A 26,257-nucleotide genomic window follows, 5' to 3' on the forward strand; every position below is an offset into this window, starting at 1 on the left:
TGAGCTGGGTTTCTCAACCCACCCATAATTGACATGTTACCTAAAGCGCTTGAGCAATCATTTCATAACGGAAAGTGTGCTTTCGATATCTCTTTGATGGCTAAAGAGCCAGTATATGGGTGTTTACGGTAATCCCCCGCTGGGCATCTCGAGTTAAGGATGTTAGAAGTGGGTCACCTGCTCTTACATTGATCTCCTGGAATGTAGCGAGGCTCAAGGACAAAGTCATAGGGGCTCATTACAGTTTTGCCAGTCCGGAATAAATGCTGAAAAAAATGCTGATAACTCCGGCAATGGTGTAGAGGAGTTGGGGGGTCCTATAGTTTGTGTAGGCAATGGGCCGTCGTACATTTAGTGACGTTCATAGTGGCCATTTTGAAGGGAGGGCTTAGTTGCCCCACCTGATGTTGAATATCCAATTATTTCTTTCTGTTACTCCATACAGATATAGAACCTATGCTTAGTTATTCACTTAGAACCAATCCCACCTCCCGCTAGGTTTTTGTAGTTTGCCACGTAGGATGACGTTTATCAACACGTAAATTATGACCAGTTATGGGTATAAGAACCCTGTTTTTTTATGAAGTAGTTAGAGTCAGAGTTTCGAGCGATTGCTGATGTTCGTTGTACTCCCAGTTTTAGACACTTGACATTGAAATAGACAAACTTTTGCCAAACTATTTGTGTCATCTTGATTATTGATGTATGAATAAAATCTGCATCCCCATCTATCTTCAGGGTACCACTTCTCATCTTAAAGGGCTGTTTGGGAACACCTAGCTCATTTGGTAGCAGAGATAAGATGCTTAGATAAGATAAACCATCGGCTGTCGACATAAGTAACTTTAGAGTCTCGGCAATATCGCATGACCTTTGCCATTCGGCTGACAGGATGTGAAGCTCCCAGTAGAAGTGGTTAGAATAGGCAACTCCTTGCAAGGGACGGTTTTACGGGACCCCTATTTTAAGATAGAAACCCCTCCCAAATCTACGCGAAGTGGATCGAAAAGTGACTCAAAGAGGCAGTAACGAAGGCAGTGATCCCTAGGGTCCGAAGACGAAAAAGATGCGAACAGTGAGTAAATAGATCAAAGAGTGTGGCAAAGGGATGCATGCATAGTAAATAACAGAGAGTAACGGAGGGAAGTGGGATAAAATATAACGCAAGAGTAAGAGTGTAATATGTATGTATATGGGCAACAAGATATTTAGTGACCTAAGGGGAGGGGGCGGTGCAGTGCATAGGATAAACAGTAAAATAAATAAAGACACTAAATAAATAAAAAGTGCAGCCAGCTGGTGGCAAGTGCAAGGGTAAGTGCAGACATCAGGTGTCAAGTGCTGGTAGGGGGCTGTACGGCTACAGAAACAGTCCCTGAGTGCAAGGTTTGCCAGGGGGGCAGTGCAGGTGTGCAACTGGCAGGGAGAGGACACATGGATCCGAGATCAGAGGGTAGCCAGGTAACCAGTGCAGCCAGTAGATTAGCAGGGGAGAGGAGGAGAGAAAGCAGAAGCAAAGAGGAAGGCCTTGAGGTGCTTCCGGAACCGGAGTTGGTTCTCCTCAAGTTTCAGAGAGGCAGGGAGGCTGTTCCAGAGGGAGGCCCCAGCAGAAGAAAGAGATCTACGACCAACTCGCTGCTTGGAGAGGCGACTGGCCCTGAGGGAGTTGGAGCTGGATGAACAAAGAGCTCGAGAAGGAAGATATTTAGGAAGAAAGATTTGAAGGTATTGAGGCCCCAGGCCCCAGAAGGCCTTGTGGACAATGTAGAGGGTTTTTAACTTAATCTGTGCTGCCACTGGGAACCAGTGCAGTGATTTCAGTCCTGGAGAGATACGATCGCTAGGCTTGACCCCAGGACAAGTCTCGCAGTAGAGTACAGCCAGGCAGATTTAGAAAGAGGCTGTTGCGCTAGCAGTGTGACTTCTTAGAGATGTCAGAGATGTGAGGAGAGAAGGAGAGTGCGGAGTCAAAGATGACCCCGAGATTTTTAGCCTCACAGGTGAGAGCAGAGAGAGAGGGCCAAGAGAGGCCAGCCAGACAGTGACAGGAAAGGAGGGAGCTGGTGTGCCGATGAGGAGACTCTCTTTATTACTAGCATTAAGGCAGAGATCATTGGCGGCACACCACTCCTGGATAGCAGACAGTCAGAGATGAGAGAAGGAGAAGAGGTGGCAGAAGGGAGCCTGAAAATGAGTTGAGTGTCATCCGCATAGCACTGAAAGTTGGGACAGAGAGCGGCAATGCGGTAGGCAAGAAGTGCCAGGTATTGGCTGAACAGGCCTAGGCGAAAGGTTAGTCCCCGGGGGAACACTACAGGTAGAGATAGAGTAAAGGAAGGACCCAAGTTGGACCTGGGAGAGGCGTTCGGAGAGGAAAGAAGCTAGCCAAGCCCAGGCCTGATTGATGATACCTAGGTTATCACTGAGACGGTTGAGCAGGATGGCATGGTTGACCGTGTCAAAGGCAGAAGAGAGATCAAGTAAGATGAGGACACAGGGGGTGTTGGAATCAAGGTTGGAGAGCAGGTCTTCACAGATGTTCAGGAGTGCAGTTTCCATGCTCCTGGCAGCCCAGAAGCCAGACTGATGGTCATGGAGACAACCAACAGATTCTGTGTGAAGATTAAGCTGGGAGATGGCCAGCTTTTCCAGGAGTTTGCCCAGGAAAGGAGTGATGGAGATTGGATGATAGTTAGCCGGGCAGGAAGGGTCTGCAGAAGGTTTCTTAAGAAGAGGGAGCACAAGGGAGTGCCTCAGCAGGGAATGGAAGACTCCAGTGCCAAAGGAGTTGTTGCAGAAGTCAGCCAGAGCAGGAGCCAGGGTGTCAATGCGGTCCTTGATGGTTTTGGAGGAACCTGGGTGAACCTCTTTTGACAAGACTTTCATAGATCGTACTTATCTAGAAACCACGTCTGGGGAGAACAGGGGAAAGGCAGAGAGGGACGGAGGAGAGGTGCCAAAGAAGGGCCAGAGGAGAGGAAGAGAGAGAGGACATGATGTCCTGTGTTTTAGAGATGAAATGAGAAGCCAGGGCCGTGCAGAGGGCCTGGGAGGGGACAGGAGAGGTAGAGACTGCAACAGGATACACAAAATACCTTGTGCCCGACAGTTGGCTGGCCAGAATTGATTACAACCAGGGGCTGGATTTTTGATTGACACTCATCAAACAGATGCTGGAGCTGGTTGGCATCAAGAAGACCCGTACAACTCCATACCACCTTCGAGAGGATATCTAAGTGGAAAGGTTCAATTGCACCCTCCAGGCAATGCAGGGCATCCTGGAGCTAGAGAAGAACACGTGGAGTCAACATGTGGCTACTTTGACCCATGCCTACAACTATACCAAGAATGATACCACCAGGTTACATTGTACTATTTGATGTTCGGAAGAGATTCACGGCTGCCTGTAGACCTGTGTTTTGGAGTGTTCACAGATGGAACAGACAGCGAGAGGTTTCACTGTCTTCATTCTGGTGATTGCATCTTCCATGTTAGCCTGGAAAAGAGAGGATGCAACAAGCTGGGTGACACTTGGGAATCTCAGCCATTCATCTAAAAGCATCAGCAGGAGAGCTATCTGTCTTCAGACTGTGATAGGAAGGACGGCCAATGAACATCAAGACATTGCACCAGGACCACCTACTCGCAGTTGGGGATGAGGTTGAGCTGACCCCAATAGTGACAGAAGAATAGGAACCAGCCAAGGGGCCAATGACTAGACAGCAGAGACTCTGTGCTAAAAGGCCCATAGAGGAGGACCCTGCAATGGCTCAATCCCTGGAAGCAAAATGGAAAAGCAGGTGTCTCTAATGCACTTCAAGCTACTGAGAATGAGAGATGAGTGCATGGTCGACCAGGTACCTGTGCTGATGCAGATGATGAGGGTGAGCTATTTGGCATCTACCAATACCCTTGGTCAGATCAGACATGAGTGTAAGTCCCTACACCCACAGATACAGATCCCACCCCTAGGGAACCTGATCCCCAACCTAAAAGTGTTCCTTCTGAGTCTAATCCTGATCCTGCTCCCATTGCCCATGCTACACTGGACTAGGCAGATGAACCCTTACCTGTTCCTCCGTTGGAAGATAAGGAATATGGTACAATGCACAATGTGGGTCAGGAGGAATCCCTAGATGAGGCCCCAATGGCTGTCAGTCATTCCACCAGGGAATGCAGATCTGTCATGAAATTGATGTGTGAATCACCAGGGGTGCAGTGTGAGGTTCCAATTGCTCGTTCATCCCAGTTTTCTGTTTCTCCTCCCTTAGAGCAGGTTCCTGGGGGTTCAGGAGTACTGTGTGAGGTGCCTGAGATTCAGGGTAATAGGTGACAACTGGTGGCCTGTAGATTGAAATCGTGGCTCAACAGATTTATAGATCCAGCCAAGCCTATCCTTGGGACCGAGGATTGTTCAAAGGGGGGATCTTGTAACCCTCTGCATTGGGGGAAGCTTGTAACAGGTGGCAGGAGAAACAAAATGGGAATAGAAGTTGCAAAAGAAAAGAGTGAAGGACCCCCGGCACGTGATGCTGTGCGGGGGGATCCTTTAAACAAAAAGGAAAAAGAAACATTGTTCACAGCGCGAGTGGAGTACTGTTGGTCCGAAATGAAAATCCTGAACCTCACGGCGGAGGGTCAAGCTGGCTCTCTGCTCAGTAATATGACATCAATCACCATCGTGGCCTAGCCTCTAAATGGGGGCGCTCCCTGTGACAGGGATGGATGCACCCACAGTCACTGCGACCTCCCGGTGCCTCTACTCACTGCTGCGGGACTGGCACTTCCTCCTTGGAACTCCCTGTGTGGACAGCACGTGCACAATCTCACTGCCTCCTCCCAGGCTGCAGCTGGCATAATCGGTGGTCCCTGTGAGAGACATGGAACACTGTGCCGACTGTAAAATACCTGCACCCTGACAGGTGGCCCACATGGACTCCCCGGGTCACTGCTGGTAGATAAACACTAGATTGAGTGATCACTTGGGGCTCCCCATGCTGCAATTAACACTGTGTTGCAACTAACATATGAAGTCTGGCCATAGAGAACACCAGGGACTCCCCCTATGCTGCTGTTGGCTTCTGGACTGCATCTAGCACACACAGCCCAGCCTATACGTCCCAAACAGACTGCTGCTTCGGCCCTGCCTGTCATATAACAGCCAAGGATTAGAAGACCGAAGGAACTTGACTTGTTGACTTTGACATGACTTGAATTGACTTTTGCCTGCAGGAGTACACGGATGAGTGGAGGCTAAAACGCCCTCACACTTCTGCAAACCAAGAGCCAACACAATCATAAAGGTAAGAGGGGCACATTTCATCTCCTTTTGTGGAAACAAGGGACAATGGAAGGCTATACGCTAAAGAGGGGTGTACATGTGGTTCAGTAGCAACCCAAACAGCGAAGTATAACATTCCAAAATAAAGGAATGTCCAAATCAAGTTGCCATAAATATATACATACTTTAATTAAACACACCATGTAAAATAATAACTAACTAGAAAACACTGTAAAAACTAACCCCTGTAGAAAGAATACAGAATAATCAAGATAGCAAACAAGATGCAGCACTCTGTGTGATGAGACGGGGAGAAAAGGAAATAAAAACCGCAATGTTCAAAGGTTATGTTTTTGGGCTGCAAAAAGGGATTAATGTGACCTAGCCTGTCTAATGAACCAGGAGGGCAGTTATCAGTCAATAATACCTTTGCAGTGTCTTAGCAGTTCGACAATGGTGAACAAGGCTTATTGGTACTGTGCGAGCGATTCAAAGTTCGGGATTGTGCCAAAGGCATATGCGGAGAGTCCTGGTGGTTAGAATGTGTTGAACAGTTCCTGAAACACATCTCTGTGCAGTTGAACAGCGAAAACACTAGGATCCCAGCTGTCTTGTCTCTCAGGGTGCTGTGAGCACCTATCCAGGGGCTCAGGGATAAGATGAGTCAGTTCCTTGTGCTCCCAAACATGGGGGAGTCTGGCACACAACTGCAGGGGTTCTACAACATGGCAAAGTGGTGGGTACTACTGTGGCTGGCATAGAGACACATTTTTCTCCAGCAGCAGGTCACTCCTCAGGTTGCTGTGAGTCCCACTCCAAGGACACTGGGCCAAGATGGGTTCTTGATTTCAGGCTGCCAAACAAAGGGAAGCTGGCATACAACTGCAGGGTTTCTTCAACACAGTGAAATCCTGGGTACCGCTGCGGCTGGCAGAGAGGTAGGTCTTGTTCCAGCAGCTGGAAACCCCCAATATCCCCTGGGAGTGGTTACGTGGCATAGCCTGCCTCTGCTTTGAACTACCTATCTTCACCTCACAACCATAGGACTTTGGAAAGGACTGCTCTCCCAACACAGTCAACCCAAATTCTTGTTGAAGGTTTGAAGTCCAGTGATGAATCAAAGAAGCGGTGGGACACCCCTTCTTTTAAAAGCAAAAGCCCTCAGGTGATTGTACTAAAGGTTGCCTGCTTTTTTGGTCCAATCCTTCTTCTTGGAACAAGTGGACTTTGCGTTCTGACATCACACTCAAAGTGCTTTGTGGCACAGGAAGTGAAGGGGACAGGAAGGAAAGATAGAGACAGAGAGAAACAAGGTGGTGGAACCTTCTTCCAGCTGTAAAGAGCTCCCTCTGTCTGCACTAACCCGCCCCTTCCCATCTCCATAGAATCAAAGGCCTTTACATATGAGTGGTGTTCTAGATGTCACTTATTTCCATACTTTCGATCATCCCATGAAGCAATCCTCTCTCCTGATTCATCTTGGGCAAGCTATCTCTTTGATACAGTGGTTCACACCATTGTCTTTTTCTCTTTCTTTTTGTATGTGTGGTGTTCCTCTGTCTTGGTTCTCTTCCAATCCTTCCAAATGCTCATATGTTTTGTCAAGGACTGGGATTTCTTCCACTTCTCTACATCTTTGCTATGGTGTTGCAAAAAGCTCAGTTCTTGGTCCCCTACTTTTGTCTTTGTTCACTATTCCTCTTTCATCCATCATCCAGTCCTTCACTAGTCCTGTATTTGAACTGTCTTTCTGTGGTTAAACTCGGGATGCTCTCTCACTCTCTTTATCTTAACCCTTCCAAACCTGAGATGCTCTTCTTCCGTATCCTTTCTCCTTATCCTGTTCTCTTCCTTCTTCAAATGGTTTCCATTCCAATTCAATTTGTTGTCCTCTTCCGCTTGTAATTTAGTGTTATCTTCCACCCTTCTCTCTTTTTTCTCATCATATCTCCACTCTTGCTCAGTCCAGAACCTATGAACTTTTCAATATTCGCGAAATATGACTATTACTTACTTTTTCAGTTGCTACAACCCTTAATTGACCATGGTGTTTTCCCACCTGGATTGATATTCCTCTCTTCCTGTTGGGTTGCCTGCATGTGCTCTTGCTCCTCATCAATCTATCATCAACCCTGCTGTCCACGTACTCCGTGAACGTCCTCTCTGCCCTCATATTGCCCTGGCATTAGCTGCAACCCATTGGCTTCCCTTTCCAGCCCATATTCAGCCTCTTTTTCTCTACATCCTGTATAAATGAATCCCTGGTCTTTCCTGCCCTTGTCTCTCTTTTCTGGTATCAATCCATGTAACTTCACAGACATTTCAACCTTCTTTAATTCTCTTGACTGTCAATAGCTCTCCTTGTGTGCAATCTTGTTTCTTTACTTTTTCTCCTAGCTCCTAAACTTTGGAATACACACAAACTTTCTCTATGCTTTCTAGTTGTTGTTCTTCCCTTAAAAAAGGGAAGTCCTATCCCGCGCTCTAGTAGCACATAGGAGTCTGAGCTGCACGTACAAGAGTCTGCTTGCTTCTATACGGTCCTTCTTTATAACACACAAATGAGTGACTGCACACATAATGAAGCACTCGTGTCTTCAGGATGCAGCCTTACCATAGTAGCGCTGCGATAAATGTTTCCTCAATTGAATGTGAGCATTATTTTAAATGTTCCCATATCACATTGTATAGTTACACTCAGTATCCGTCATCGCGGCACACACAATATGGCTTCCCTCTTTTCCCTTTACAGGTAATCAAATCCCACAATCTAGTGGCTCGACAGAGCCCAAACGGCTCTACACGGAGCCCACGTTTTCTCACATAGAATCTTCAAATTACACACAAATTAATGATTGGACGCATAACAAAGCACTCACTTTTGCTGGAGGCGGTTGAATCATAGTATAACTGTGAGCTACTTCTCCTGATTTCAAGGTGATCCCAATTCTACATACACCCTAATTACTCAGTAGCCTTCTACTCCTTTGTGATTGCCAGACTGACCTCATGCATATATACTCTCTTCTACAGACACTCTATTAACAACATAGTCAATAGCCGGGTCAAATTTTAACCACCGAGGATAACCAGGTAAGCTCCAACTTACCAGAAACACATACGGAAGCATGACATATGTATCCTGATGTAGGCCACATCGTCACTATATGTCTTTGTCCTTTTTAGGTCCTGGTCAACAATGACTCACAAGATTCATTGTTCTGTATCCAACATATTTACTTAATCCAGCAGACTATTGATAACGCCCTCACTTTGGAGTTGAACACTCCTTAACTTCATAATAATTTGACTTATAGTGTTCTGAGAGGTAAAGAACAATATACTTAGTCAGATGTACTGTTTTTGTACCACAGGTCTGTGGTCAAGATACCCCTTGCGTACCTTACTCTGAAGCAATTGGTTGTTCATCACACACCATCTCAATCTTGATAGAGCCGCCGAGGAAGATCCCACGCCAACATCCGGGGATTGAAACATGCCAGGCAAACATGGTTCCATCCAATAATCAAAAGAATAGGCACACACTATACTGTCCCCTGACATATTTGTATTGTTTGCACTAATTACATTTTTTGTCATTGATTGTTACATGTGGGATGTTTTGGCATGTATTTTGTGTAATTGTATTTACACATCGAAATATGTTTTTTCATAATCGTATCACTCTTGTTGATTTTTGCACGGTTGACGATGATTCATGTTTGATTCTAGATAACTTTTTGGGTATCTAGCATTTTTCTTGGAATCAATACAAGAACTTTGCAACGCCATATATGTACCCGTGTGTTAAATCACCAAAAACATAATAGCATTTATTGCTTCCTTTCTTTTCCTTTTTCCCTCTCCACACTACCACTGACCAGACCTTTTTGTTCATATATAGTCTTGTTTACCCCATTAGGATCTTCTCAGTATAAATCAGGCTACCTTCTTTATGCTTTCATTAGCTCCCCTTAAAACCCATCTTCTTCATCTTGAATTGAATGAAATTATCCTTCATGTTTGATCAGTTTGTAAATACTCGTATTCAAGTTTATCTCATTTTTGTACAGCACGTTGGTGAATGTGCTTCATAAATTTAAATTAATAAATCAGCACCAAGGCTACAATACGGATCCTGACTGAGTGATGAGGATGAGTGAAGAGGGCGAGGAAAGAGCGCAGGGGAGTCAGAGCAGGTCATGGGGATGGTCACAGCTAAGCCCAAAGGCTGCCTTCCAGATCAATTGATGAAGAGACAAGAGGGGCATACGAGGACAGGGAAGAGTGCAAGGCAAGTATGGGGCTGTTCAAAACTCACCCCGCAGGCTGCATAGCAGATCCTAACCAAGGTAGAGATGGGAGGGTAGGGAATGATCACAGAGAAACAGCCACTGTCATTTACCAGCTGCTTGGGATGAACACCTTAGGCCCTCTGTTGAATGCACGCTGAGATCCTGTCATGTGGTCACTGTATGGCCAATCTGCTGTTTTGCCTTGCTGCACAGGGTAAGACTTTCAGGTGGGCAGCCTCTTGGGTCAGAAGTAACAGCTGAACCCAGGCATGTGGAAAAGCTTGGTAATTTGTAGTAGTGGGTCGATGGTAGCCAGAAAGGCTAGATCCTTTCCTAGTTTCTATATGCAATGAACTTTGTTCTTCTGAGGAAAACATTTCAGGCATGCGCTGTCTTTTATGTTGTCTAATCTGCAGCCTTGCTTCACTACCGAGGATATAGAGAGATCGATGTGTTGGTTCCATTGGTCAGCCTTGACATTGGGGTACGGATAGTGGGAATTACTTGGGCCTCTGTAGCTGTAGAGGATTGTTGGTTGCCAAAAAGAATGGACCTTACACTGGCTTTTGTGTGGACTTCCTCCTTTCAGGGAAATCATCCGATAGCATTCTCCTTTTTTGTCCAATGTGGCATTGCTTTGCTACAGAGCTGTGGTGTAGCCAGAATGCCATTGGAGGCTAGGACGGCACCATGTATATGCGGGTCTTGAGAAGGGGCCCCACAAATGAATCCAGATACATTTATTTCTCTTGCGTGCATCCTGAACAAGGCAGGACGTACGCCTCTTAACTGGTCCTCCTTACTCCAGTTCTACCTCGCATTCTCTCTATGTGTTCACCCTTTTTGGTATAACTCTCCATTGCTTGGTAACTAGGTTCATGCTATATATAAAATGTTATACACACATAGGCACATGTTTACTCTTCAGCAACATAACAGTACGCAGTATGAACAATAAAAGTTCGGTGTTAACATTTTAAAGCCAGAGGTGCAGACAAACCACTGCCCACATTTCTCACTGGACTACCTCTAATTTCATAAAAATATACTAAAGGAGAGCTCTCAAATTAACTTATGTAGGTTCTGGAATTATTAGCAAATGTCATTTTCCAATCCCCTACAGTTTATAAAATGAGCACTTAAATAGTTGATTGTTTCACACTTAACGAAAAAATGCACGTGATTGTTTTTTGACCAAGCATGCCGCTTGCTTTTACGCATAAAGTGCATAACATTCGCAGTTCTCCAAAAACCTGTTTTTAATGCATTTAAACCAGCAAATATCCTTCGTCAGCAGCTGACCTGGTGCTCTATCAACACAGCTAAACTGTGGCATGAATGGTAGATTTGGTCCTGGGGCAATAAAGGTGTCACACCCTGGCTAAACGAATGCCACAGAGACAACAGGTTGGCAACAGGGGTCAGTAACAATTATGGGGTCCAGGTAGGCAGAATACCAGCTGAGAGCCTCTCATAAAATGAGTTATGGATAGAGAAAGTGGTGATGGAGTGGGTGGTTCTCATGAGAGTAGGATAGGTCAGTGATAGTACACCTTCCATGTATTATCACTCGCTCCTTCTTTATGTACATGTCCATTGTGGTGCTCTGCACCTTTAAGATGTTTCATGACTGTGTCATGACTGGATGTTAATAAAATGAGCCCCCTGCACACACGTGGATTAGAACGGCGGCAGACTTTAACAATGGATTTACTGTGTCTGTCTCTCACCCTGGGCATGCAGGCCCATATCGTGCAATCAGGCCTTGTTGCCGCGGGACCCTTCGGCCAGCATGGTGGCCTGGGTCCGCACAGGCCGTTCTATGAACCGGATGCATCCTGCATCCGTGGGTTCTATGACACCCTGGGCCCATGTCCGCACAGCCCATCAGGGTCCACCCTGCACCACAGTAAGACCGGGTGATCCCAGCAACCCAGCAAGGTTCTTGCACCCCAGCACTGATGTGGCCGGCTCAATTGGCCTCGCCGGGCCCCACAACAACCATGATGGTCTTGATTGCCCTCACCTCATAACTAGATATAGTTAATCTGTACATTGTTATGGTATTGTATCACTGTGCCATGCTGCTCCTCTACCCAGTGTGCCTATGTGACACTTGCAGTCTTGTTAACATTGTGGAGGATTGGCACCGGGAGTATTCTATGGGTGGCAGTTTTAGATGGGCTGGTAAACTGGATGAATGCAGTTTCCCTGGGGATTTGTCTGGACCATTTCACAGTGAGCTGTTTCCAAGTAAATCAGCCTGTCTACACAATCAGGTGAGTGCTGTCTGAACGTGCACCTAATATTCTAGGGCACAGCACGGTTCTTCTTCCCATTTATAAACATACCAGGTGCCTGATGTGGCTTGATTGTTAGTGAGGCGTTAAGACAACCCTACACTAAGGAGCTCATGTTCCAATGAGTTGTAATGTAAATGGAAGGCGTAAAACCCTTGAATAAGGCTTTAACACCTTACATTCAAGCTATAGCTCATTTTCAATCATTTTTATGGTGGAGAGGAGGGGCAGAACGCAAAATGCATTTCCACCACCTCCCTTCCTATCCCCCATACAAATGCTCCAGCATTTGCGCCAGCGTGGATTTTAATGCTGACGCAAAGGCTGGCGATCCCTTTGGGGACCTCCAGCTTTATGCACCAGCATAGAGTTGGCTGACCCCATAGGGATCGATTGTACATACTGCCTGCCATGCTTTGATGTTGGACAGTGTTTATAAGTAATTGTGAACATGGTTTATCATGTTTGCATGGTAAGCAGTGTTCACAATGAAAATGCAACGCTGCCCAACATGCAAGTATGTCGTGCAGCTTTGAATTGTTATTGTGACCGCTGCTTGCCATGCTGACAAATAAAAGTAAATGCTGTCAGGCATGATGAAAATGTGGGTGCGGGGAGTCTCTTACTGTATGTCAACACGTAATGGCTCCCGCCGCCAAATTACACTTTGGAGCAACATGAGCTCCTGTTTTATGTGTTATAATCTGACTACTGCCAGCTAGCCAGTTACCCATAATGCAAAAAGAAGTAATGGGCTCAATCATTGAAATTGTCGTGTGCCTTTATGGACACTTGGAGCATTCATGCTGAGCCAGTAGAGCCTGGTAGAGTAGGAAGAGATCAGAAATGTAGAGGGCACTAATCCTACTGACAACTTTGAAATAGACAACATTCCATAGCTGGTATAGGAGGCCACAAAAACATAAATCTAGGTGATAGCAAACAGATTTTTGTTGCACGTGATAAACTGTGAATAACAATAATTAAAGGAGCTGAAGGGGCGCCTCAGAAAAAACATGATAGTCACCATAGCTTGGAGGAGGAGGTGGTGTGGGCCTTGTATTGTTCTTCTCACAGTTTTCCAGACGTTTCCGCAGGGCCACTATTTCCCGCCGTACGGCCAGCACATTATTTTTATCATATTTTTCCAGCTGATTCACCATCACAGAGATGTTCCGGATCTGTCATTGTTCCATGTAGGACAAAGGATGAAGAAAAGAAGACAACAAATCACCTTCTGCGTCTAACTAAAGGGAATACAATGATAATCTCAACAACAGTGAAAACAATATGCAATATCATTTTATAGTTCAATTATCATCAGGATTTGGTTTATTTTGAAATAAGCCACGTCAGGTATCATTTCTCCCTAGTGAAGCACAAATTGGTTCAAAATAAATTCTGTTTCCATGGTCTGGGAAAGTGCAGGCCGTTTTCTCATAATGGATGCCTAAAGTCCTATGATGCTACATTGTCTCTAACTCCTGCTGCTGAAGTGTGTAAACTGAATTGATTAACAATAATCTTACGAGAAAAGCAGTCTGCACTGATGCAATGATTTCAAAGGAAAATGCCTGCTTCATGTGATAGGTATGAGTGAATCATTGTTCAACAAAACATTTATAAATCGGTTCTCTCATTATGACGCATAATATGAAGCACGAGGTGCCAGTGAACAGTGATGAAATGTTAGTCACAGAATAATTCTGAATCTATTCTGTGATTTTAATATATAATGACCACTTCTCAGCAGCAATCAACACCATTGACCACTCCATCCTCATTGACAGACTTCACACACTCGGCATCACAGACTCAGCTACGAATTGGATATCCTCCTTTCTCTCCAACAGATCCCAAATAGTACACATGCCTCCATTTTGAAAACCCTTTTTTAAAATGTATTTGGTTTTCATAATGCACCTGTATACAATGTGTTTCAAGGTGCAACAAGACAAGGGGGGGGGGGGGTGACAAAACAAAACGGTCCTATTAGGCCTTGTGACATTCGGATCGTGCAAGTGCATTAAGCAGAAGTGCAGGGGATATAGGGGAGTTGCCAGAGTTTTAAGTGAGTCCCAGGGGAGGCCAGATGGACAGCGCCCAGGGAGAAGAGAGTGCAGAGGCAGAGGTCCACGTGCTAAGTGCAAGGGACATGGCTGGAAGGGCTCAGGGGGTGGAGGCCCAGCCAGGCTAGTGAAGGGGGAGGTAGCCCAAGGGCACTGCATGTGGGGGGGTTCAGAGGAGAACAAGTGCAGGGTTATACTTGTCAGAGGGGGCCTGGTGCCCTGTAAGAATCTGAAGGAACCAGTCAGCCAGTCGAGAGGCAGAGGGGGAACATTGGCAGGGGAGGGGGAGAGGGAAGAAGAAAGAGAAAAGGAGGTGTAGAGGAGCAGATAGACGAGTTTTCCCTAGCTCCCGCCCCTCACCGCCGTCATATTGGAACAGCAGGAGAAGAGCTGTAAATGGGACTCGTTGCATTGTCCCTATACAGCATTGAGGGTACGAGAGAAAATATGCACTCAGACAACCATACAGAATGTACCCTCGCACTGAAAGAGTGGAAGGATGTCGTATAGAAGGATGTCAGCACACACCATTGGACATTATGGAGCGTTAAGTGAAATCCGAAGAGGATAGAGTGATTTTATGAAGAATATATATGAAGACATACTGAAATGATATAAAAATCTTTGGGAGATGATGTAACCGAAGCAACAAGAGAAATATGTACTTAAGGATAGCTCAGAGACAGACCAAGGCTGCAGAATCAGGAGAAGCTGGAAAATAGCTTTGTGTGCAAAACGAAGCGGAGTCTGTGTTGGCCTGGGATCAATGAGGCCATTTTGAGGAATAATTGCAAGGCACAAGGGGAGGTAGATGTATAAGCTATGAACGAGAGACATATTTCTCTTAGATTAAAGAAGAAAACATCTGTAAGAGCCAGGTATTGGACCATTAAAAGTGCATGACGTCTATAGAGGATGTAGTGAGCAAGTCTCTAGAGGCCAAGAGGATCAAGAACGCCCAGTATAATTAAATGAAATACCAGTAAATAAGAAGGTCAAAATTGACACATTTGTGGTCTCCTCACATGTGATTTAGAAGTCGAAACCAGGGCTATTCATTAAGCTTTGGATGAAGATAGTGATGTGCTACACTCCCTTAAATGTCCCAGAACAATGAGCAGGCTACAAGATCAACTACAGATAAGAAGACTTTGGCTCATGGCCGGACTGATGAGAGATGATGGATTAATTGGGAAAGCAGTGAGTAATCTGAAGTGACTCAACCACCTGGGTTTCGTTTTGTAGAGGAGGGGGTACCTGTCTTCTCCTTGGTCCCGCCCCCTCGCCACCATCATATTGGGATGATATACAAAGAGCCATGATGGGGATCCCATGCCTGAAAAATTGCAATGATCCTGCACCTTGCTGAGTATATGAGGGATGATATGCACTCAGACAAACCTTTAGAGTACACCCGCAAGCTGACAGAATGGAGGAAAGTTACCAAGAAAGATGCACGTTACCGAGCTGTCGAAATGCAGCCATGAACAGAATGGATGTGCGTTAAAACAAAGTCCGAAGACGGTAAAAGAATGATATAAAGAAAATATGAGAACCTATGCTGAAACAATATGAAAATACTTAAGAATGACGATGTAATTGAAGCACCAAAAGAAACATGTACTCCATGATGCAGTACTTATGGACACAAAGAAGAATGACGTGGCTCACTTGTCAATAACTCAAAATACGCTGAAACGCAAGGTAGAAAGAATACATACAAGCTTGCTTATGAGAAGTATATATTCAACGTGTATGACGATCATTAGAAGGAAATAGACAACGGCCTATGACAATCAACCTAGCTACCTCGAAATACGAGCCCATTAAAGTGCGGTTGTCGCCATGTTGGAAGGTGCTTCTGGGTTATATGTTCAGTGGAATTGAAACTGTAACCCGCAATAGGTCGTGTTTCTTGTGTTGATTGTAACAAAAAAGCATAATTATTGTCACAGTGTTACAGCAGAATCAGGTTACAGATTCAATTCCACTTAACATATAACCCAGAAGCACCTTCCAACATGGCTGACAACCGCAGACAGCTATCTCCAAAACAAACAAAGGACCAGGTTCCTATGACAACCTCTTAAACACTTTAGCAAGCAGGGATTCCACCACCATTTTACACCGACGCGGGACGCGTGAACAGTATTTACAGGTAAACCCTTGAGGGCTCTGATAGCCCACCCACCTCGAGAACCAATCACGTGTAGATGCGACCTTAACTCACACGGACGCAGGTGAAGGATAGATTTTAGCGCACCCGTTATTAATGTCACTTTCTACTTTGACACACAAAACAACATTCTATGTGCGAGCGCACACATTTTTGTAATTCCGGCACAAGCTAAGCTCGTTTATTGGCCGTGGACTCTTTAGGATCACGAGCACTAATTGTCACAAGTCTCTCCTCTTCTCACCTGTATTTCCTGTTTGCTTGAGACCTTCTTTTGTGACTTCCTCCGTATGGTCGGGAATTTATGTAAGCCTGTGCGCGGGTCTTCGGATTCCAGCGTGCTTCGTTCCGACTGTCCAGAACGGAACCAGGAAGGAACAATGGCGCGCGTGGAGGCACGGAAACCGTGGCTCGAGCACGGGCGAAAATCCAGGAAGTTTGGTAAGTTTGAGGGATTGAAAGGAAAGGAGGAAGAATCAAGGAATCGGGAATAGAGAGATCAGGAAAATAGCCCCAAGCGAACTCCGGGGGCACACGTCCAGCTACAGCGAGCAGTAGTGTTGAAATGCGCAGAGCCGCGGGGGCGTGTCTGTTGTGTAGAACGTAGAGCGTGTAACGCAGAGACTGGCAAGCAGCGTTCCGCATCAAGCGGCCATGTTGGAGGGATTACTGAGTTCAATCCCCTATGTGTCAGGGACCACAAAGTCCAGAAGGGCCGCATGTGGCGGTTCATGACAGTATGCCTCCTCTGAAGTCCAGCTCCTCTGGGTTTGTCCGGATGTATAAGATGGTATCTTCAAATCAGCTTGGGAGCATTCATATTTGACACGGGTTCCCATGTGCGCTCACTGGGAGGGTATCCTTTCCATTCAACCAAATATTGTAGTTGACCACGTCAGTATCTAGAGTCACAGATTCTGGAAACCTCATATTCGAGTTGGTCATTGATAATCACTGGGGTTGATCTTGGAGCAATTCGAGAGGGCTGAACATATGGTTTCAACAGAGAGGTGTGGAAGACAGGATGGATCCTCTTCCAAGATTCTGGTAGCCGAAGTAGAAATGCCACTGGATTGATGATTTCTTTTATAGAAAAGGGCCCGTAATACCTGGGAGCCAGTTTATTTGGTCGCAGATGTCGAGGAAGGAGTTTCGAGGATAACCAGACTTTATCGCCTACTGAGTAAGAGGGCACAGGTCTTCTTTTGGAGTCGGCATGATGTTTAACATTTTTTCGGGCCTTTTCTAAGTGTTCCTTTGCTTCTTTGTGTACATTAATAAGGGTTTCAATCCAGGAATCAACCGTAGGAACCGGGGTAGGGTGTGGGAGAATGGAAGGTAGAACTGAAGGATGAAATCCTTGACTACAGAAGAAAGGACTGGTGTTGATAGCTGAATGATCCGAATTGTTGTAAGCGAATTCAGCCACAGGGATTAAGAGTGACCAATCATCCTGGACCTTGGTGGCGAAGCAACGAAGATACTGTTCCAGAGTTTGGTTTACACATTCAGTGGCTCCATTGGTCTGTGGGTGATAACCTGAGGACAAGGCATGTTGGATTCCCAGTATACGACATAATTGTTTCCAGAACTGGGATATGTATTGGGGTCCTCGGTCAGAAATGATCTTGGAGGGTAGCCCATGAAGTCGGAATATGTTTTCCAGGAAGATTCTGGCGGGTTCAGATGAGGATGGTAGTTTGTATAAAGGTGTAAAATAAGCCATATGAGTGAACAAATCAATGGTAACCATGATAGTTGTGTATCCCCTGAATGATGGTAGTTCCACGATAAAATCTGTGGCGATGAATTCCCAGGGTCTTGGTGGTATTGCTGGTTGAAGCAGTAGACCTGCCGGTTTCTTGTTATCATGTTTGTTCTGATTGCAGACTGCACATGCCTGGATATGGATCCGACATCCTCTTTCATCCTCGGCCACCAAAATTGTCTTTGTATTAAACAGAGGGTGTTGGTGATGCCACGGTGTCCTGAATGAAGAGTATCATGACACTGGGCCTCATTACACGGTAGGCGGAGAACCATGGCGCTATTATCGCCATGGTTCATGCCGGTAAAATACAGGCACCGCCTTGGTGGAAAGGGGAATTACCGCCCCATTCCAAGGTTGGCGGGGCAGTAATTCCCCCTTCCACCATTGCCCTTCCCCATTCCCATTTTTGCCCTATAGGGCATAATGGGAATGGGGAAGGCGCTAATTACGGCACCGCAAATTGCGGTGCCGTAATTAGCTCCCTGGGTCCCTTTGCGGGTTGGTTTTTAACGCCTGCAAAAAGCAGGCGTTAAATTCCCCAACCCGCAAAGGGACCTCGTAGTAAGGCAGTAAGGATTTACCGGTACCAGTAAAATACCGGTACCGGTAAACCCTTACCGCCTACCGCGTAATGAGGCCCATAGGCTTGTGATATTTTGCCGCAGTCCCGGAGTGGGGATGACCAAGCGATTGTCCTTGAACAGATATCCGTCCTTTGTCTTGAGTTTCCATCGATTGCTTCTCTTAAACTCCTTCCAAGTTTCAGAGGACTGAGTTTGAATTCGAATATCCTCCAGGAGGGTGATTGCTTGGGCAACAAATATTGTGCGGGGAAACATCTTCGGAAAAGTCTGATCTTCAATGGTTTCGTAATCAGGACGGCTGGACAAGGCATCGGCTATTATGTTGTGTGTTCCAGGGACATGATGGATTTGAAACTGATATTGAGCAAAAAAGAAGGCCCAACGGGATTGACGACTGTTTCTACATTCTAGGGATTGCAGGACTTGAAGATTCCGATGGTCTGTGCGGACCTGTTCCGGGTGTTTGGCTCCCAGGAGAAGATGACGCCAATCAGTGAAGGCTTGGCGGATGGCTAGCAGTTCCTTTTCCAGGACGGAATAATAAGTTACACTGGGAGTCAAGGTGCGAGAAAGATAGGTGATGGGGTGTTCTAACTTATCATCAAGTTCCTGTTTTAGGACTGCCCCGATGACGTAGTTGGAGGCATCAGTTTCCACAAGAAAAGGGTAATCAATGTCGGGTTGAGCTAGGATGGGAGCTTGTGTCAACTCCGACTTCAACCGTTGAAAGGCCGTATCTTGGGCTGAGGTCCACTGAAAGGGGGTATCCTTCTTTAGTAATGTAACAATAGGATGTACAATCTCTGAAAAGGTTGGTATACATTTCCGATAGAAGTTAGCAAGCCCCAGGAAGGATTGAATTTGTTTTACAGTAGTTGGAACGGGCCAGGATAGAAAGGAATCTACCTTTTAGGAGTCCATTCCAAGCCCTTTGGGCTAAGAACGAATCAGAAATAGTGAACAGTTGATACATGGAAAAGACACTTCTTGGGTTTGGCCAGTAGCTTATGTTCACGTAGATGTTGTAAAACTGCCTTTACATGTTCTTCATGTTTCAGATGGTCCTTGGAGTATATCAGTAAGTCTCCAGATATACAATGACGAAGAGGAACAGCATGTCAAAAAACACCCGGTCCATAAAACGTTGGAAGACTGCTGGGGCATTAGCAAGTCTGAAGGGCATAACCCAGACCCTCCAGAAAATTGCGGCATAAAATGGAAAATTTTGCGGCACAAAAAAGAAAAAAATTGCGGCACACAACTGCGTTTTTTGCGGGATTTTCTAATGTTGAAAAATATATCATTTAACATCTTTTTTAGCCTAAAACCAAGTAATTGCAAGGCTTTTGTTAGTGAGGAACAAAATGTTGTGTTCTGTCTGGCCATGCTCTGTAGGACAGCCAGGTCGAGTCACCACAGCCTAACATTTTGGATTGTGGTGGGGGAAGGGGGATATTGCCTGATCAGCTCCATGGAAATGGTGCTGCGCCTCTACTTCCAGCAGACAAGTGGAAAGCAAATAAACAGATAGGCTTGAATTCAAAAGTGTAACCCTGGTTGAAGCCCATAGGTTTGCTTTTCGCTTGTCCTATGACCCCAGGAGAGAGGGGGAACAACTCTACACTTCTCCATGGAAGGAATCTGTGAGGCCCAAGACACAGGGGCAATGCAGTGGCAGTAACTGCAAGCCCATAATACCTAGCCAAACAATGAACTCTCTTGGGTGGTCATCATTCCTTGGTTATGCCACCCACACATGGTGACTTAACACACCCACGAACAGAAATGACATCACAACACTACCAGGGGTCAAGTCCTACAAATTAAAGTGGGGGGACTCATCAACAAATGCAATGGCATGTGATGTCATCAGAAACTAGCATATCAAGGTGAAATAAGCATATATCATTAAATTGGCTTTGCATAACCACCAAAATTGCACAGGACGAATGGCATTTGCCTTTCATAAATTTAAAAACCCAATTTTGTGCGTAATTGGTGTCATACAGCCCAGCCTTGATGGAAGGCTGGGCTGCATGATACAAACACTCGTAGCTGTATTCGTTTCAAATTGCTTTACAATTATTGTAAAGCAATTTGAAACGAATACAGCTACGAGAGTCTTCAATTGAAATCATGCAGCCCAGCCTTGATTCAAGGCTGGGCTGCATGATACAAACGCTCATAGCTGTATTCGTTTTCAAATTGCTTTACAATTGGTATCATGCAGCCCATGATACCAATTGAAGACTCTCGTAGCTGTATTCGTTTCAAACTGCTTTACAATAATTGTAAAGCAATTTGAAACGAATACAGCTACGAGCGTTTGTATCATGCAGCCCAGCCTTGAATGAAGGCTGGGCTGCATGATACCAATTGAAGACTCTCGTAGCTGTATTTGTTTCAAACTGCTTTACAATAATTGTAAAGCAATTTGAAACAAATACAGCTACTAGCGTTTGTATCATGCAGCCCAGCCCTGAGGCTGGGCTGCATGATACCAATTGTAGACGAGCGGCAGAAAGCATTAAGTTTATGCTTTCTTTTCCGGCACTCGACAGGAAAGTAATTTACTTTCCTGTCGAGCGCCAGTAATGAAAACAGTCCAGTGGCCTCTTTGGGTGCTTGGGGGCAGATGAGCGGACAGGCCAGTGCTTACCTGGCTACGCTTCACCAACTCTGTCAGCTCGGCAGGGCGGGCACTCAAAGAGCCTTGGAGGTGCCTGGGGTCACAGCCAAATGCTGTGCAGCTCCCAGGCCTGCGTGACCCTCCCCCAATCCTGGGCCTGCAACGCAGAGCCGGAGGTGTTAACCCTCAAGCTGCTGCAATCAGCAGTCAGCTGTGTTCGCTCTAAATCATTAAATGAGTGCGAAAAAAGACACACTAAGCTAACATGTCTTTTTCGCGCTCATTTAATGATTTATAGCGGCAATTGCGGGAAATGGCAAATTTTGCGATTTTTTTGCAAATCGCAAAATCGCCATAAGGTGGATGGTCTGATAACCAGGTATTCAAAATGGCCAAAGGGTATTCTAAAGGCTGTTTTCCATTCGTCACCTTCCTTTATACGAATTAGATGGTAGGCACCCCTGGGATCTAATTTTGTGAATACTACTGCACCTCTTACTGCTTCCAGGATATCCGAGATGAGAGGCAATGGGTAGCGGTCCTTGAGAGTACACTGGTTATGGCCACGGTAGTCTAGACATGGTCTAAGCTACTTGGTATCTTTCCTGGGAACAAAAAATAACGAAGCGCCCGCCGGGGACTTGGATGGTTGTATAGTGCCATTTTCCAAGTTAGTATCCAGGTATTCCCAGAGGGCCCTCTTTTCAGGTTCTGATAAAATAAACATTCTCCCAAAAGGGATCACTGCTGAAGGTTCAGCATCGATGGCACAACCTCAGGTCTGTGAGGAGGAAGAGCTTGAACTATGGCAGTCGAAAATACCTCTGTGTAAGCCTGATAGGCCCTGGGAATTCGGATGATGTTAGAGACAGTGACTGGACTTTGCTGGATTTCTTGCGAGTTTTCAGAGGACTTTGGTAAGGAGTCCAGGAATAAGCAGTGGGACATACAGTGTTCAGAACCAAGAAACAAGGAGCCTGCTGCCCAATTGATGTAGGGGTTATGCTACTGTAGCCAGGGCAGGCCTAGAACCATTGGATAGTGGGCAGATCTTATGATGTCAAATTTGACCCTCTCTTGATGGTGATTTATAGAGAGTAGGATCTCTTTGGTTTGAAGGGTTATGGGTCCTGAAGATAGGGGTCTTCCATCAATTGCCTCTACTGGTTGCATCGTCTCTTGTGTTTCATGTGGAATGTTGTGAGTAGTGACCCAATCATGATCTATGAATATACCCAAGGCTCCGCAATCCACTAATGCCAGAATGGGATAAGTTTATTTCTTGGAAGGCGATAGAAAGGCCTGAAGAATCACGAGCTTATTTGGTCCAGGAGAGTTCAAGGATGGAATTGATGTGGAGCAGACATCATTCTCCCGAAACTGTGCCCCATCTAGGATCGGGAGCTGGTGTTTCCCGAACGATGTGGAGGAGCAATAGGGCACTCTCTGACAAGATGTTTATCGGAGGCGCAGTACATGCAGAGACCAGTGTGGATACGGCGCATCCTTTCTTGTGGGGTAATGGGTCCACAGAATGCCCCCAGTTGCATGGGTTCTGGATCTGAGGTCAGAGAAACTGTGGGTTCTGGGCTAGAAAGGGTGGTCTATGACAGCCTTTTGGAATGATGATTTTGACTTCTTTTTCTCCGCCTTTCTTTCCTGGATTCGAAAATCAATTTGCAAGGAAAGGTCCAAGAGGGCCTGGAAGGAATTAGGGCGAGCTACCCTAGCTAGCTCGTCCTTTATTTCTTCATTCAGGCCTCTGCGAAAGAGAGTGAAGCTAGCCTCTTGGGACCAATCAGCTTCCTTCACAAGTTGTTTGAACCGGGTGACATAGGTGAGAATATCCTGGGATCCTTGTTGAAAATCAAGTAGACGTTCCTGAGTGCTGTAAACCTGCTCAGGATGATCAAACATGGCCTTTAGGGCTTCCACAAATCCATTGTAATCATCCAGGAGGGCGTCACCCAAATTGACTTGGGGAGTTGCCCAGGTTAGTGCGTTACCAGTGAGGTGTGATATCATAAACACCACCTTTGCTCTGGGGGTGGAAAAGTAGTAGGGCTTGAAGGTGAAATGCACCAAGCATGAATCAAGGAAGGCACGAAGGGTCTTTGGAGAGCCATCATATTTGTCCACCACTCCTCCCAATAACACTCTTTCCTTGGTAGCAGAATCACGAGACAATACCAGCTGCTTTAAGGCAGCGTTCTCAGACTTAAGGTTTTGAACTTCTGTGGTGAGTTCCTGCATGCCTCGCATGAGGTCTTGAACCGCGGCTTCCATCCCTGTATCCGTATCGATTTGTAGGCATCTCAATCTGTCACAAGTCTCTCCCCTTCTCACCTGTCTTTCCTGTTTGCTTGCGACCTTCTTTTGTGACTTCCTCTGCATGGTCCGGAATTTATATAAGCCCGTGCGCGGGTCTTCGGATTCCAGCGTGCTTCGTTCAGACTGTCCAGGACGGAACCAGGAAGGATCAATGTCCGCGCGTGGAGGCACGGAAACCGTGGCTCGAGCGCGGGCAAAAATCTAGGAAGTTCGGTAAGTTTGAGGGATGAAAGAAAAGGAGGAAGAATCAAGGTACCGGGAATAGAGAGATCAGAAAAATAGCCCCAAGCGAACTCCGGTGGCACACGCCCAGCTATGGTGAGCAGTAGCGTTGAGACGCGAAGAGCCGCAGGGGCGTGTCTGTTTTGTAGAACGTAGAGCGTGTAACGCAGAGACTGGCAAGCAGCGTTCCGCATCAAGCGGCCATGTTGGAAGGATTACTGAGTTCAATCCCCTATGTGTCAGGGACCACAAAGTCCAGAAGGGACGCAGACGGCGGTCCATGACACTAATTGAGCATGCATACTATTTGTGCACCTTCCACAGCAAGGACACTGACCTTTACTTTTTACAAATAGATGGTTACGGGCAGCGCCCGCACCCTCACTTACTTAGCACCTTCAGGTGACACAGGGCCAATCCGGCTCGCGGTCACCATTATAACAGCCTTATGACAAAAATAAGGCCAGATATATTACGCCGTAACTCTAGATACTAGCAGAATCGGGTTACTAAGAATATCCAATGACTGAAAACTCCTGTTTTTTGTCTCCTTACTCTACCCACTCCCCTTCCCTTCCACTCTTTCAGTTGGGATTTATCCCAGTAATTGTCTACACTAAAACTTTTCTAATGGTCAAGAGAAACATCAATGGGTTAGAAATAATACTTTTACCTCACTGTGCAACCTGCTCAATATTGGTGTCAAGTATTGCAATTTACTAACTCTTATTTCATGTGCAATTCTATTTTCTCTACCTAATTATCCTTCCTGCATCCTCCACCCTTTTTCTCTGTCTTTTTTCTTTTTACTTTATATGCGAAAATTGTAATGTATATGGTTGATATATTGATTTCTGTTTTCTTTTATTGGCTGGCTAATTTTTTAATTTTGTTATTTTTTTGTACATTCCTTTAATGATAACGCTGTATATATGTCATGCTAAATTGAATGTGCACCTATTATTTTCACTTATGTTTTGTCGCACCAAGATATGCCCCGATTAGAGAAAGGCACCTTGCCGAAACACGTGTCATTTTAAAGGGCCACCAAATTAAACTCACCTATCACCAAACTTTTATGGATCCAGCTTTATTCTTTCTGGCACAGTAATAGGGTGTGCTCAAAGCACTTTTTTCGAGTCCAACAAACGGAGTAGAGGAACTCAAAGTCTCTGTTCTCTGACACACCAATGCGACAGTTTAACCTTGCAACTGAACAGGCCGCAGAGGTCACCAAGTGATATCAACCAAAAAGTTCCTTCCACACTTTCCTTCCACGCTTGTATAATTTCTAAGCTAATGTTTTGCAAGCACAGAAGATGAGGCTCGTGCTGCGGTATGCTGTTCTATACTATCCTAGTACAGAGTAACTTCCAAACGTATGGTCACTGTTTCTCTATATGACATCGTCCACTTCAAAGGCTTAACATGGATATTTCAACTTATTATGTCCCTTTGGCCAGTTTGCACAAAGAACTTCCATCACACAATGTCCTTCCTTACAGGGAGCGCCACACGAAAGTACACAAACTATTCAATAAGAGTCGGTGCCATATAAAAGAGGACAGCATCTAAAGACGGACTGAGTGAGCGCGAGAGCGTTCTGCAATAAGTACATTATTGATACGGGATTCAAAGGCATAAGGAGCATAGTGACATAAGAAGCATAATGATAACGACTGTAGACATACAGACATTGATTCACCAATTTAAGCCCAAAAGGACATAATAAGGTGACCAATCCCTATAGGGACTCATTTTCGTCATTTGCATGGCGGAGTGCAAAAGGGGCGGGGGGCAAAAGGCAGCATACGATTGTATATGCCGCCTTTTGCCCTACCCGTTTGCACTCTGCCCTGCAAATAGAGTAAACGCTGCCTACCATGTGCTCATGGCATAAAACATTTACAATGGATCCACGTTTACAATAGATCCCTATTGAGGAGCAGGCAGACTCCATAGGGATTGCTAGCATTTGCGCCGGCATGAAAATGCATGCTGGCGCAAATGCTGGAGTATTTGTATGATGGAGAGGAAGGGAGTGGTGGAAACGCAAACTCCGGTTAGCCCCCCCCCCTCTCCACCATGCAAATGAATGAAAATGGGTCACACCGCAAATGAGAGACGTAAAAGATTTTACCTCTATCACTTGCGTTACGCCCATCTCAAATTGAGCCTCTATGCGTTCAACACGCATAGCTGATTTATAAATGTTTGGTGAACATGTTTCACTCATAACTGTTATATACAGAAACTGTCCTTTGAAATCATTGGGTCAGTGCAGGCTGTGTTTCCCAGGAGGTCATTGTAACTCAGAATCCTGTCCAGCATACTCTTGCAGCATAGACCCCATACTTACCGCAGGCAGGATAATGGAGGGAGCTCATCCGCTTGTAGTTCTCTTGTTGAAACCAGATCAGCAGGCACTCGGGCCTTTGCTGTGTGTAGGGGGTGGAGAGGGCAGGAGATACGGGTGGAAGTCTCAGGCATTGTTCCCTGTGGTATTGTAAAATGCCCTATGTTTCCATCTGCCGTCTGTCAGGAACCTTCTTCTGAACAGCAGGGCCAATCCACATCCACTCGTACAGGAAAGTTATCG

At 45.7% G+C, this 26,257-nt stretch overlaps 1 protein-coding gene across 2 annotated transcripts in view; it reads right to left on the bottom strand.

The window, feature by feature from the left end:
• LOC138562835 (olfactomedin-4-like) overlaps positions 1–26,257 on the bottom strand; it is a 503,030-nt gene that overhangs the window by 53,450 nt on the left and 423,323 nt on the right. For both annotated transcript variants that reach the window (XM_069642808.1, XM_069642807.1), the window contains one exon: positions 12,904–13,057. In XM_069642808.1, the coding sequence (XP_069498909.1) occupies positions 12,904–13,057 (154 nt within the window). The remainder of the gene's footprint in view (positions 1–12,903; positions 13,058–26,257) is intronic.

Source organism: Ambystoma mexicanum, unplaced genomic scaffold (assembly GCF_040938575.1).
Source record: "Ambystoma mexicanum isolate Mex_15411 unplaced genomic scaffold, UKY_AmexF1_1 Mex_scaf73, whole genome shotgun sequence".
Taxonomy (NCBI): Eukaryota; Metazoa; Chordata; class Amphibia; order Caudata; family Ambystomatidae; genus Ambystoma; species Ambystoma mexicanum.